This window comes from Nannobrachium achirus, assembly GCF_963921795.1.
Source record: "Nannobrachium achirus genome assembly, chromosome: 8".
Taxonomy (NCBI): domain Eukaryota; kingdom Metazoa; phylum Chordata; class Actinopteri; order Myctophiformes; family Myctophidae; genus Nannobrachium; species Nannobrachium achirus.
In genome coordinates this window covers 12,708,752-12,724,923 of record NC_137817.1, presented here as the reverse complement: position 1 = coordinate 12,724,923, position 16,172 = coordinate 12,708,752, and the positions used below count along the sequence as shown (strand labels likewise).

The 16,172-nt window shown below is 42.6% G+C and overlaps 1 protein-coding gene across 1 annotated transcript in view; it reads right to left on the bottom strand.

The window, feature by feature from the left end:
* sptbn4b (spectrin, beta, non-erythrocytic 4b) overlaps positions 1–15,809 on the bottom strand; it is a gene marked incomplete at its 5' end in the record, with an annotated part of 145,752 nt that extends 129,943 nt beyond the window's left edge. Inside the window, 3 exons of the mRNA XM_080731518.1 lie at positions 8,577–8,750; positions 14,786–14,937; positions 15,665–15,809. Coding sequence (XP_080587644.1) covers positions 8,577–8,750; positions 14,786–14,937; positions 15,665–15,809 — 471 coding nt within the window. The remainder of the gene's footprint in view (positions 1–8,576; positions 8,751–14,785; positions 14,938–15,664) is intronic.
* Positions 15,810–16,172: the final 363 nt, after the last annotated feature.

Sequence of the window (16,172 nt, the reverse complement as noted above, 5' to 3'; positions counted from 1 at the left end):
GTCAATATGTAGACAGTAGACACCAGTGTCTCTTTCTTGTCACGTAGACACCATTGTCCTTTGTTGAGATTCTGAAATCCTAACTCCCCATCTTTAAACTAATCCAGTATCTTTGATTGGTGCAGGGCTGGCTATAAGCATGGATCAGATTGTAAATGCCATCATTAATCTATTGCACTGTAAATTCAACACATTCTTTCAATGGACTAAAATCGTGTTTTATTTGATGGCCTTCCTGCCCTGGCATTTGGCCTTGTGCCCTCAAAAAACACCAAAGGCCAAGTGGCCTTGCCCCTAAAATGAGAGAGGGCGAGATCATTTAGCGACCTACAACCGGGTTGTAGGTCGCTAAATTATCTCGCTCTTACTGCCTAAAATGACGAACCTCCAGGCCTGGATATCTATATGTAGCACATCTAAAACACATTCCATTTGCAGTGGACAGTTTAAATGTGTAGCCCTGGCAGAGTCTTGCCTGTTTGTGTCCTTCAGAAAAATAACATCCCACGAGTGTGCTTGGTGGAGTTCATGACACCATCAGTGAGCTGCCTGGTGATGGCGGCAGCAATTCCACCAATCACGTTACAGTGACATGATCCAAGGTATGTGGGGACATGGCCCTCACCCCCCCCTGCACCCACATCACTCACTCAGGCACTCATGCATGCACATAAACAGTTACATTAATGAGTTACATTTTGTACTTTTGGTCCTGGGAGTCATGTTTCCAGTGCACAATCGCTTCATTACTTAAAAGTTTGTGAAATAATAACACTTTCCTACACTGATCTTTAGACTTTGCTTACATTGAGTGAGAAAGATAAGAAGAGCTTCTTGGTCGATACAAAGGATCAGATGTAACCTTTCCTCCAGCTATTTGGGGTGAGAGTCTGTGTACTGTACTGTAGGAAGCTGGCTTGGATGTTAAAAGAAGAGAGATTGGATGGTGTTATCAAGTGGCCATTTCTCATTCAGTTCAATACATTAGGTCAATAACACTTCCCGTGTACAGTCAATTCTGTCCTCAATTGGTACACTTGTCAGACCTGTACTGTCTAAAAAACCCTGAAACTGTACTGTAAAAAAAAACTCTAAAAACTAAAACTGCACTTTTGGCTGAAGCTTTATGTAGTGTTGTTGATGTGCATGAATCTAATGTATGGATGGATGTACAGGTGTTGTTAACCACTTTCATCCTGTGGCACTCCTTAATTGCTAAAATGGTAGATCTACAAGCTCCCAACGTGCCGTGATGTGACACGTTGTGATCTTGTAGATTGGCTACCAATCTATGAAAAAGTATGAAATAGGGCGTTAATGGTAAAGGAGTACCCCCTACCACCCCCCCCCCAAATAAAATAAAGGTACCAAGGCACTTTAACTTTACTTAAGATAAGGGTCAGGTTGATGTGAGAATATCAAAATGAGACATTCCACAATGTGAAGAAGGTGGCAACTTCTCTGACAACATCTGAAAACTATGAAATGAACGATCACTGAATTGTAATTTAGCCTCTATGCTGTGACTAAAATATTGCATCTTGCAGATTAATTACATCAGCATATTGATCTATGATTCTAGAGTCAAACTATTCATATTGTGGTGCCATGGCATTGGTCCGAAGGTTCATTAGCCGAAGGTTCATTAGTCCGAATCTGTTAAGAATACTATGCCTAACTCTAACCCTAACCCTAACCTTAACCTCAGTAACCCTAACTAAATTCGGACTAATGAACCTTCGGACTTATGGGCAGTCCACCATATTGTATCAATGTAAACATAAGCCACCATATAGACTCTCTCTCTCTCTCTCTCTCTCTCTCTCTCTCTCTCTCTCTCTCTCAGCAGCACAAACAAATGGCACTCAGCCACTACCACACAATGAGGTGAGGTCTCATGGCAAATAATAACAGTTGTGGTTATTATTTGTGCGCTCTACTAATATAGCAGTGTTGTTACCTCTTCCTTTGTGTTGTGTTTCCCCCTTTCCTTCTACTCTTTCCCTCTTTCCCTCTTTCCCTTGTTGTGGTGCTACTGCAGTGGCTAGGCCCTACTGGAGCTGCTGACTGGGCAAAGAAAACTCACTTTCATAACAAAGGGAGGGAGAGAACAAGAGAGGAAGGGAGGAAACGAGGGAGGAAGAGAGAGCACGAGAGAGGGGAGGGAGAGAACGAGAGAGGGAGGGAGAGAAAGAACGAGAGAGAGAACAAGAGAGGGAGGTAGAGCGAGAACGAGAGGGAGAAAACAAGAGAGAACGAGAGAGGGAGGGAGAAAACAAGAGAGAACAAGGGAGAGAGGGAAACAAGGTGGAAGAGATGGGATGTGGCACGAAGGAAAGGATAAGGATAAACAGATACTTCCCCCGGACAATCAGATATATGAGCGAACAAGCCAGGAAAAAAATAAAGAAAAAACTGGGAAACTGGGCTAATATACGTTTATAACCTTGGAGTAAGAGCCTTGCACACAGCATCTTCAAGCACCATAAGTGATAAGACGAATTCTTATTAACAATGCTGCTATTCTGATGATAGCAGCATTTGAGAAACATGTGGCAGACCGGCATGTCCTGTTTTACTATGAGTTGTCTATTTGTCCGCTATACTGTTATATTATGCTTATACTAAAAAATACTTCCTGTACAGCAAACAACTTATTGTGTGCTAAACTCTAGCACACTCTAATTATTATACACCATCCACTTTGTCTTCTGTTGAATTCTTTTGGGCTTCGGAAGGCATGAACAAAAATCTACCATGTTCAGGTACCATGTTCAGGCCCTGCCTGCCCCTCTCTCTCTCTCTGCCTCTCTGCCTCAATCACCATCACACGCAATACTCGTCTCCAAGTCTCTATATACGTTCTCCTGTTCCATTACTACCGTATCCATCTACTACCCCCCCCCCCCCCCCCCCCCCACACACACACACACACACACACACACACACACACACAAACATACACACGTACACAGTACACACAGAGCAGTCTTCTGTAGCCTACTGCTTTTGAGCCCATGAAAATTTGACGAGGCCATGGACTGGTGGCACTTGGGAGCAGCTGAGCAGGACTCTGGCCAAGACTAGGGATGGGACGATAAGCGATATTATCGTGATAAACTTGCGATAATCGTATCGTGGAGATTTAATTTATGGTGATATCATCCTCCGTCATGCACTGGGATCAATTCACCTTTTATTTGCCGAGCTGCATATTTACCTTTTACCATTTACATACATACCATTTTAAACCTTCTATAATTGGTAAAAGGTACTTATAATATACTAGTCTTTTTTTCACTCTCTGTCTTCACCAAAAAATAGCCGATCTACAAGCTCACAACGCGTCGCATTGCGACACGTTGTGAGCTTGTAGATCTGCTATTTTTTGGCAAATGTTCCGACCCCAGGATAATGGATTTTGATTATCGCGATAATATCGTAAATCACAATTTCTTTTGTCACAATCCCTAGCCAAGACTAAAGCTAGCACTCATCACACATTACCACATTACTGCTCAATTGTCACAACTAGCCCTTACCCGTTCAAAGATATGAGCTCCGAAATGATGAAATGCAGTGTGTGGGTTATGGGATGTGCACTGTGCACACAGTATATGAGGAACGGAAAGTAACTTTAACTGGTGCTTGCATGATAATATGTAGGAGCATCAATGTAAGAAATACCCGTTTCGTTTAATGGCTACAGAGATACTGTGTACCGATCTGCATGATTTTTGGACAAAATCTGTAACAGGGCCAGACACCCGACCCCAGCCCCCCCCCCCCCCACACACACACACACACACACACACACACACACACACACACACACACACACACAGGTTAAACATGTTGCCTCATGCTAGATGCAGAATAGATATGCCTCAAGCTAGATGCAGAATAGATATAGATACACCATAAAAATGCTAATATACAGCATATGATTTGTGAAAGTGACAAACGGGCTTCACAGTTATGTCAGGTGTGTTCATATGCTAATGGTGATGCGATTTCATATCAATTGCTCCAGCCACTGAGGAGAAACGCTGTGACAGACACTCACTCAGACAGACAGACACTCACTCACTCAGACAGACAGACATTTAGAAAATTATATGTTTGATTAGCCTGATAGTTGACTTCAGAGTAGACCAGAGGTTTAACGTAGTGCACTCACAGCTCCAACAAAGCTTGAACTAATACAGTAATTTCTAACGGCAAATGTGCTTGGTCGAAGGCACCTACGCCTTAGCATGACGATACTGACTCCCAAGGGACAACAACTATTAAGCGACTACCCACCATGAATGCTACAGAAGCAGCTGAAATCATGCTAAACAAGTATTTCGTGACATAGACCGCTGTGCCATTGGAGTGTGGTAAAGAGGTACATTAGGCTGGCTGATGTACTTACATAGCAGTCCTAGTATGAACTCGGCTGAGGCCTTGATCGAGCGCATGTGCGCTTTCGTTCGTGCACTGTTGCTATGTTGCTATGTCATGTTATGCATTTTATATAGTTTTAATGCATTGTGTATTTTATGTATGTTTTATTGTTGTATACTGACTGACTGCCTACAGTATGTGCCAAAGACAATTTTCCATTTTATGCTAAATTTGATGGACAATAAAGTTTTCTTATCTTATCTTATGTGTGTGTGCGTGTGTATGTCATGTGTAGAGATGAATGATTTTTTTTTAATAATATAGTACTAGTGTATGTTTGAGAAGGCATTGCATGGAGATTAGTAAAAAGAATCTAGCCCAACCCTACCCTCCCCTGCCCCTTCTTTGTATATACTGTTTGTTTTGACTTACTGTCTTCTATTTTGTTTTTCTTTACATATCTACTGCATAGTACTGTGTTCTATTTGTCTGTCATTCAATGTTATATGAGATACTTCAATGGTTTCCAGTGGAAATAAGCTTAGTCTTTTCATGGATCTCCTTTTAGTAGACCTTGTACCAGTGAACTGTACCGTCATGAAACTGTACCTTTTCCTATGCAAACTTCTAATAAAGTCTTCAATCAATCAATCAATCAAAAGTAAGTAGAGATTGCCAGAGGTGTGAGGTTTACAATGAGTGTGTGTGTGTGTGTGTGTGTGTGTGTGTGTGTGTGTGTGTGTGTGTGTGTGTGTGTGTGTGTGTGTGTGTGTGTGTGTGTGTGTGTGTGTGTGCGTGCGTGCATGTGTGCGTGAGAGTGAGTGTCCTTGTTGAAGACTAGTCTGCAAGCAAGTGACATTCACGCTTTATCTGCCAACTGCCACTGTCGTACAGTGATGACGCGGTAACTCCCCAAATTAATGATGATTATGATTTGGCTGTACACGCACACATACACACACAGAGTCCTCATAATAGTTAGTAGCACGGGGATGGAGAGTTGCTTGCATGGGTTTTAGCACTACTTTCATATTTCATCATTGAGGCATTTTGACCTGATTGGGATTTTTTTTTACCTGGTTTGGTCGCGAACAGGAAACAAAGAATCAGTGCTGTAATGTGATCTTGGTGCTACAACCTTGGTGCATCAGCGAATCCACTTTCATGGACTACACTGTTATTTTGTCATCTTCTTATGTTGATTGCACTGTTCCGTCTCCCTTTTTGGAGTTTATTATTTTTGCTTCAATGTTTCATATCCTGTTGGAGAAGAATTGTTTTGTTTAAGTTTAAGTATTTATTATAACCTGTAGAAGGCACAGTGAAGCTGTTATGGATAAATGTTAAGTATCATACACTAATGCAAACCACAGAGCCCTTCAACAGTATAGAAATTCTCCTCACTACATTGCAATATCTCAAGTGCTAATTTAACTCGGAGAGTGTACAAATGGACAAATACGTAAAGGATTTTTGTTATATTTGTTGCAAATGGATAAATGAACACTGAGGTACTTGAGGTGGCTGAGATAGCATGCTGATATTCATAACAGGTTGTGGGTAGAGGTTGTGGCGGGGAAAGACTTGCGTTGCACACACAGACGTTCATACCTGGGAGTAGGGCTGTCACAATTATTACATAATCGTCTAACCGTGATTATTTGACATTATCGCAATTATTTTGTCATAATCGTCATAATCGTGAATGTTGAAAAATGTCCGAAATAGTGGAAATAGCAGATCTACAAGCTTGTAGATCGGCTATTTCCACTATCAAAGTTTTTTTTAAGTAGTAAGTTGTCAAATATGTCAGTAATGTATTTGTATATTTAGGTTATGTGTCATATCTACCATGTACAACTTCAAAGCCTAAAAGCCAAACAGAAATGTAATTATCAACGACAAAAACACAATTAAATCGTTAATCGCCAATTATTTGAGTGACAATTAATCGTCATGTAAAATGTCATATCGTGACAGCCCTACCTGGGAGCTTCCCAGTAACCACTGGAGCAGTTGCACACACAGTCGCAATGATTGTGCCTGCACCCAGTTCACTTCTCAAATTACAAACGAGAACAAGCCATGACTAAATAGCCAATAACAAAGCAAGTGTCAACGTAATTGTAGCATTGACAGCATATACGCTCAAGTAAATCCCCTGGCAGTTAATTTCGAATGGAGGAGTCACTGGTGAAAAATTGGTCCTTAATATTTCAATAATAACCAGCCAAGGAGGTATTCTTTACGGTGGTGGCAGGTTCAACTGTAGTACAGTTAGCTGCTGTTAGTACAGTAGGTGAAACCAACAAGGAGGAAAGAAGGAAAATACATATTCGATGTCAGAACTGAAGAGGAGTTAAGACCAATACATGCTCCTTCCAAAGTTGGAAAAAACTTGGGACAGACTTTCTGAACTAAACAGTCACAACATCTGGGTTCTGTAATACCGGCAGTGGCCATCAAAAGTTAGAAATGACGTACATTTTTGTTATATCACCTCCCTGGTGTATGACAGCCTGTCAACAGGTGTCAACATTTGTGTCTGCCATCGAGGAAAATAAACTGTATGAAGTGCATTTTTATAAACATAGATTTAAACTAGCAGATGTGATAATAATAATAGATATTACAGTAACTGCATGGCCTATTTATCAGCTAGAATTAATAGGCTGTTTACAGATAAGCTGTGAGAGACCCGCACTGGTCCCTGCTCAGTCAATACTGGGGACAGATTATAATTGTATGCTACATCTATCTACAACTGCTAGTTCTACATATTTGACCACCTACCATGAACTGAATCTGGGCAGACCAGCTGGCTCTGTCTCACTCACAGCCCCTCAGCTACAAAATGGCACTAGCAATCTTTATAATCTTAATAAATAAGCATGAACAAACAGCTTCACATGAACAATAATGGCTTAACTAAGATAGTCAGTTTTATACAGATTAACAACTAAAAGACAAAAGAGTACAAGAAAGACGCCCTAAGGGCGAGAAGCGAAACATGCAGGGGTTTTCCCCCTCACTGAGACAATATTTGTGCACACAGATACACACAGACTACGTGTTGTACAACTGCATACGTTTAATTTAGAATTATTTCTAAATTAAACGTACGCCCCAAGTGCGAGATGCATCATACATTTTATGATGCATCTCTGATTTATTAATCAACCTATTCATTCTAGCTGATAAGGGAGAAAGAAAAGTGAAATACCACCATTCCGTGACAGATAATGGGGAAAAATACTGCTACTGTATCTCAATTGAAGCACAACAAATAATAATTACAAAAAAACACAGATTTCTATGTCATACAGTCTTTAAAAAATGCTTCTAAGACTAAAAGAAACATGCTTGGACCTCCATGGACCTCCTGAAACCAACCACAGATTTCCATTACAGCCCCAGCCAGAGGCTTACCTGACTTTTTCTCTGGCAAAACCCAGACATGCTGACTTATGATTCAGACTCTCTGAGGCTGGAATTGATGCACACTAGGTCTGACCCTGTGAGTCAAGTGATTTGACCACGTTCTGAAATGTATTGGGTGTGTGTCTAGTCCAGGGGTTCCCACACTTTTTTGTCTCAGGGCACCCCATAAATATTTGTTTTAATCCGAGGCACCCCTACATTATAATTTTCACTCCCAGCACCTTATATTTATAGCATATCGTCGTTGTCGGGTGGAAACCTTGTATGTCCAAAACCGTTCGTTTTGTATTTATCACCTAAAAAATGTACTAAACTAGTGAAAACAGCAGATCTACAAGCACACAGTGTGATGGTCTTGTATGATGAAGCAGGGCTTTGCTTTACCAAAAGACGTACACATTTGAAACTTGGAGATACAAGGTTTCTGCCCGACAGTGACGATATTTTAGTGATTACGTTGAGGACAACGTTGAGATAACAGCCATTTTGGTTAGAACTGACTGAAAATAACTTTGTACTTCAAGTTTAAAATGATACTAAGTATTTTTTCAAGTGTCCAAATAAATTCCAAATATATTATCAAATGATCTCGCGGGCACCCCTGGACTGCCGTCACGGCACCCCAGGGTGCCCCGTCACCCACTTTGAAAACCACTGGTCTAGTCTATGTTCTTGTGTGCATACGTGCGTGCGCGCATGTGTCTCTGTGCTTGCACGTGTAAGTGCGTGAGTGCAATTTACAGTACCTGGAAGCGTAGGATGATGGTCCAGATGAGACCGAGGGTGAGGCGGTGGTTCCCATCAACGATGTCATGAGAACCTACATTCTCCAGGTGGACTCTCTGCTCTTTGAGGAACTGGAGGGCCTTGTCTACATTCTCCAGACAGTGGATCCGCATGCGGCCCCGCGTAGGCCTCGGCTACGAGGGAGAGTCACACCACGCAACAGTTAATCAGACCAATCAAACAGTTCATTATTAGCCCATTGAGACCTTGAGGCCGATTCTACAAAATGCCTTCTAAATCAGTACTTCTCACATTCTCAAGATTTTTTCAAAAATGTTCCAAAATAACAGATGTACAAGCTCAAAACACAGATACTTTCCCGGTTTAAATATTTAAATAATCGATAATTGCTCATTAATTAAAGTAATCGTATAATAATCAATCCCTATTTTTTGGGCATGTCATTTTAGGCAAAAAAGGTGTGTGTGTGTGAGTGCGTGCGTGCGTGCATACCCACTAGAGCTGTCACAAATACATATTTAAAATGACAATTAATTGTCACACAATTAATTGCGATTACGATTTAATTGTGACTACCATGCAAATGACTAATTTCATTTGATGGAAATAGTAATACATGAGGTGGTTCTTATCGATAAAGTAGATCATTGCAAATTAAAATCGATTTTTCGGTTCAATTACTATATCGTTACACCCCTAGCAATTACCATATCTGGGAGAACAAAAGGCTTCGGCTTCAGTGATTGGCTAAAAGCCTATCCGATCTACAAGCTCTAAACACATCACAATGTGCCATGTTTTGAGCTCATAGAAGAAAAACAGGGATCATTTGGAATATTTTTGAAAGATCTCAAATCTTGTTTGGGGATCAGGTAACTCTCAAGTTACTATACTGTATATGGCGGGGGTCAGCAACCCGCAGCTCTAGAGGCTCTTTGGCTCCGCCCTAATATCCATATTTATGAGCGCATTCACGACATGTTAACATTAGAGAGCTCAGCTGTCTTATTTAGGGATGGAGCCCTAATGAATGATTGTTTTAATGATATTTGTTACTCTTGTCAAATGTCATCTTCATAGATGGTGGTCACTGGTCAGCCACGAACTCACAGTTGCAAAAGATACCAGTTATGCTTTCCACCGGCTCAATAAGCCGGATCGATAAGGTGCTCATTATCAATAACGAGATACAGCCCTAGTCTTGTTAACGGAGCATATCTGACACGACGCGCCTGCCTCTTCTCTCTCTCTCTCTCTCTATGCTCTCTCTCTCTCTCTCTCTCTCTCTCTCTCTCTCTCTCTCTCTCTCTCTCTCTCTCTCTCTCTCTGATTGATAGAGTTAGCGCACCACACTCTCTCTCTCAATACAAAGTGATGCTAGCTTGACCACGATGTTCTGATTGATAGAGTTACATTCGTTTAATGCTGAGAGAGAGAGAGCGGCGCGCACCACACTCTCGACGATTCCTCTCCCCTCTCCTGCTCTAGAAATAGTTCGCGAATTTATATTAAATTAATGTTTAAATAGCAATTGTGCATGTTAAAGTGTGAAGATAGTGAAACTTGGACGATGCATAGCCTATAGTATAGATAGATAGCTGCTGCAATGATTGCATGAGAGCAGGGGTACGCGGACAGGGATTTATAGCGTTTTGATAATACTGTGTGGACGCACATATTTTTCTACACGGGCCCGTGTGGAGGCGTAGAGGTTTCAAAACGAAGTCAGAAACGCCCGGGAATTTTTTAGGTATAGACAGGGCCTCAAACTCTGCCCTCAAAATACCCCTTTGTACCCCTTCTCTGCCATGCCCGTAGAACCCGTAAATGTAATAAAAATTAATAAAAAAATGTTTTTTTATCGAAGCGGAACTAAAATAGGCCGGAACTAATGCTCCGTGATCGGTTTCTACACGGACACATTATTGAGCGGACAAACTAACGTTGAGTCCCTGAACCGGAAGCGGATGTCCGTCCTCTATTTTGGCCCGTTAGCTTTCTGTCTGAACTCCGTGGCTTACAGATGGAGAACTTATTGATCAATTGAAAAACTTTCAACGGATTTGAGAAGCTGATGGAATACGCGACCACACGATGCATAGCAGTCCGATCCACGCACGATGGGAACTGGACGAGCGCCCACGTTAACAGGTAGGAGAAGCCAGGCAGTGAAAGACATAGAGAAATTTACGGGCTTTACGGGCGTAAACTACGAATGAGTTAATATGGTTTCTTTAGGAGGACAAACATGACACAAACATTCTTAACGCTTTCCAATGCTGTAAAAATGTGTAGAATAAATATTAAATGTCAACATTTCTGTCGACGAAGATTTTCGTCATAGCCTGTGACACACGTTTCTTTCAGCTCGGCGTGGTGCCAGGCAGGTGGCTGTTGCAAACAAACCTGCGGGTGTGTGATGGGCCATGGATCCCAAATCTGATTTCTTTATTGTATTTCTATAATTTCATCAATGCAACGAAACTTAATACATTAAAATTGTAATGGAAGTTAAACTTAAAGCAGCATCGTATAGCAGAGTAGTCACATGGTGCGTCATTCTCTCCGGCAGGGAAAATAAACATTTAATCATGAATGCTCATTATGTATTTGTAGCCTAATTAGTAATTTTGATAGTAGGCTAATATAGCTAATATAGACACTTACAGCATGTGTTGCCTTCATTATAAGGCTTATATAAGGCTTTTAATTTTTTGCGGCTCCAGACAGATTTGGTTTTTGTTTTTTTGGTCCAATATGGCTCTTTCAACATTTTGGGTTGCCGACCCCTGGTATATATATGGGATAGCAATTACCATATCTGGGAGAACAATAGGCATCGGCTTCACTGATTGGCTAACCTTCTATGAGGTTTGTGTCGCTCTACCCATATAAGTGATTGCACAATCAAAAGAATGTCATTCCTTTTCAGAACAACATTGATTCAATCCACTTTAATCCACTTTTCTGCAGGAAATGTTTCACTGGACCGTTCATCTCAACGGAACACCAAATGCATCCTATCGTCGTGCTGCTGTTGCCGTTGACAACAAGCTGTACTCCTTTGGGGGGTACGGCAACATGAATGATGGCGGTCAGATGGATGTGTACATCTTCAACACAGTGTCATTACGCTGGATGACGTTGGCTCCAGTGACAACGGGAAGAGGACAGTGTCACCTTGAGGTTCCCTCCATGCGCTCTGGCCACACAGCTGTGTTGATAGAGGATATCAGCTACATCTGGGGAGGGTGTTCTCCCACATGGGGGTGCTGCAACGTGCTTTATGCATTTGATATCGACACCCACACATGGTTCCATCCCAGGGTTTCCTCTTCTGCAGTTCCAGAGGAAAGGTGCTACCACTCAGCCTGTGTCTTGGGGAAGGTCATGTATATCCACGGAGGATCCAACATCAAAGAGCATAAACAGGATGACATCTACAAGTTGGACACCATCACAATGCTCTGGTCTTTAGTTACAACCAGAGGCACTCCACCTCCTGTTTCATCAAATCATTCTGCCACCATCATCGGGACAAAGATGTTTGTATTTGGGGGCCGAGGGGACCAGTACTACAATAACACCAGAGTGTTTGACACAGAGACCAACTGCTGGCTGAGCACACCTTCTGCACAGCTTCTTCCAGAACGACGCATGACTCATTCAGCCTTTGCCTACAATGGAGAGTTTTACATATGTGGTGGCAAGTACTCTGACCGGGGCTTCAATGATCTGTGGAAATACAATCCGGAGACCTTCAGCTGGATGGGAAACTGGACGAGCGCCCACGTTAACAGGTAGGAGAAGCCGGGCAGTGAAAGACATAGAGAAATTTACGGGCTTTACGGGCGTAAACTACGAATGAGTTAATATGGTTTCTTTAGGAGGACAAACATGACACAAACATTCTTAACGCTTTCCAATGCTGTAAAAATGTGTAGAATAAATATTAAATGTCAACATTTCTGTCGACGAAGATTTTCGTCATAGCCTGTGACACACGTTTCTTTCAGCTCGGCGTGGTGCCAGGCAGGTGGCTGTTGCAAACAAACCTGCGGGTGTGTGATGGGCCATGGATCCCAAATCTGATTTCTTTATTGTATTTCTATAATTTCATCAATGCAACGAAACTTAATACATTAAAATTGTAATGGAAGTTAAACTTAAAGCAGCATCGTATAGCAGAGTAGTCACATGGTGCGTCATTCTCTCCGGCAGGGAAAATAAACATTTAATCATGAATGCTCATTATGTATTTGTAGCCTAATTAGTAATTTTGATAGTAGGCTAATATAGCTAATATAGACACTTACAGCATGTGTTGCCTTCATTATAAGGCTTATATAAGGCTTTTAATTTTTTGCGGCTCCAGACAGATTTGGTTTTTGTTTTTTTGGTCCAATATGGCTCTTTCAACATTTTGGGTTGCCGACCCCTGGTATATATATGGGATAGCAATTACCATATCTGGGAGAACAATAGGCATCGGCTTCACTGATTGGCTAACCTTCTATGAGGTTTGTGTCGCTCTACCCATATAAGTGATTGCACAATCAAAAGAATGTCATTCCTTTTCAGAACAACATTGATTTAATCCACTTTAATCCACTTTTCTGCAGGAAATGTTTCACTGGACCGTTCATCTCAGCGGAACACCAAATGCATCCTATCGTCGTGCTGCTGTTGCCGTTGACAACAAGCTGTACTCCTTTGGGGGGTACGGCAACATGAATGATGGCGGTCAGATGGATGTGTACATCTTCAACACAGTGTCATTACGCTGGATGACGTTGGCTCCAGTGACAACGGGAAGAGGACAGTGTCACCTTGAGGTTCCCTCCATGCGCTCTGGCCACACAGCTGTGTTGATAGAGGATATCAGCTACATCTGGGGAGGGTGTTCTCCCACATGGGGGTGCTGCAACGTGCTTTATGCATTTGATATCGACACCCACACATGGTTCCATCCCAGGGTTTCCTCTTCTGCAGTTCCAGAGGAAAGGTGCTACCACTCAGCCTGTGTCTTGGGGAAGGTCATGTATATCCACGGAGGATCCAACATCAAAGAGCATAAACAGGATGACATCTACAAGTTGGACACCATCACAATGCTCTGGTCTTTAGTTACAACCAGAGGCACTCCACCTCCTGTTTCATCAAATCATTCTGCCACCATCATCGGGACAAAGATGTTTGTATTTGGGGGCCGAGGGGACCAGTACTACAATAACACCAGAGTGTTTGACACAGAGACCAACTGCTGGCTGAGCACACCTTCTGCACAGCTTCTTCCAGAACGACGCATGATTCATTCAGCCTTTGCCTACAATGGAGAGCTTTACATATGTGGTGGCAAGTACTCTGACCGGGGCTTCAATGATCTGTGGAAATACAATCCGGAGACCTTCAGCTGGAAGAAGGTTGATCCCAAGGGAACAGGCCCATGTTCAGGGATGGCTTGGATGTGCTGTTGCATGGTGAAAGATCGTATCATCCTCTTCGGAGGAGAAAACACACCTGATGAACTGTACATCTTAGACTTGAGTCCTAGTCTCAAGATGTTGTGCAAGCTAGCGGTTATTCAGTACAACCTGGAGCAGTCAGAACTAACACATGACATCAGGTGGGGACTGGCAGCCATGACTAACTAACAGCAAGAGAAGAAATACGAATAATAAATAAATAATACACACAAAAAAAAGTGTGAACCCACTAAAAACTTTCACTATAGGGGAAAAGGCAAAAGAGGAAAACAGCAACAGGCCACTAACAATTAATGTGTGTGTGTGTGTGTGTGTGTGTGTGTGTGTGTGTGTGTGTGTGTGTGTGTGTGTGTGTGTGTGTGTGTGTGTGTGTGTGTGTGTCTAACTATCCAGCGGTCTGCAGCTCATTGTTAGACCGTTGTGTGGGGAAAAACACACTGAACCTATTGAAGACTGGAACATATGAATGCAAACTTAATTTCTGTTTGCCATTTAAGCTTCATAATCACAAACTGCACAGGGCAGATTAATGACACATTTAATAATTGTATACTTTAAAAACATTTCTTGAAAATAGCAGAAATAGATCAGCTATTTCTGCTATTTTAAAAAAAATGTCAACATGGAAACGATTATGAGGATTATGCAAAATAATTGCGATTATCTAAAATAATTTTTAGATTAGACGATCGTGTAGTAATTGCGACAGGCCCAACACCCACCAGTAGTTCTCCACTCAGGACCTCCAGCAGTCTGGTGAGCATGTATCCATCTTTCAGGTCGTTGTAGAGGTCAGCGATGCGACAGGACACTCTGGCCAGGTGGGAGTTGACCCACTTGGTGAAGGTTTTCTTCTGCACAGCATCTCTCTCCTCTGGAAGAGACGTCAAAACAAACAATATAATGACAATATACAGTAATGCTGTGATGAATCCTCCCAAGTGGTCAAAACATTGGTTATGGAGGGCACGGTGGCACAGTTGGTAGTGCTGTCGCCTCACAGCTAGGAAGTCCTGGGTTTGATTCCTGCCGGGGGACGCTGTGGGCACTGGGGGCGTGTTCCCTCCACCACATCATCAGGGCCCACATCCTAGTTGGGGTTGGCAAAAGAGCCTTTCTGTGTGTAGTTTGCATGTTCTCCCCGTGCCTACTAGGGTAGGTACCCCCCAAAAATATGCAGTAATCCTGGTCTCTATAATGCCTCCCCCTGGCCAGCCGGAGCGCCTGATGGAGGGGAATAACGTGTTCCTTCCACGCGCTACGTCCAAACCGGGGAAATCCCCCCAGTCAGGTGAAAGGAATCAACTTGGACATGCATAGAAGGAAGCATGAGGTCAGTCCGTTGTCTCCCCAGGCTTGGCAGAGGGAGAGCAAAGCCCAGGATTACATAGGCAATTGGCACTGGGTGAAAAAACAGGTTACAAAATCGTGGGATAAAAATTATATAAAAAAAAAAAGAGCCTGGGACGCAGTAGGTCCCAGGGTTGATTCCCGGCTCTGGCAATGTGTCCCTGAGCAAGACACTTATTGCTAATTGCTCCCAGTTGGGCAATCATGTGTAAGTGTGTGTGTACGTGCGTGTGTGCGTGCATGTGTCTGACCTGCAAGGGCCTTGATACGGGAGCACTCAAACAGCTTGGCGCTCGTGCACTCTGTCTCCCAGAGCCCTGAACTGATTGGTCGGTTGTTGTTGTTTAACTGGCGCTGGGCTTCCGCGTTGTCCAGGTCTGGAGAGGCATTGGCCATTGCGCCCAACACCCTGTAAAACACACACGCACACACGCACACGCACGCACACACGCACGCACGCACCCACGCACACACACACACACACACACACACACACACACACACACACACACACACACACACACACACACATTAAATTAGAGATACATCATTAAACACAAGTTATAATTTACCAAAAGTGTCACGAAACGACAAGTTTTGAGCTTGCAGATCTGCTATTACTTTTGCTACTTTTGAATTTTAATTCTGAAAAGTAACAGTTTTGGATATATGAGGTTCCCACTTGACAGAGACCATACACATATCCAGATCAGACACAGACAGGGATATGCGCCTGTTCTCTGTTGCCTGAACGACAGA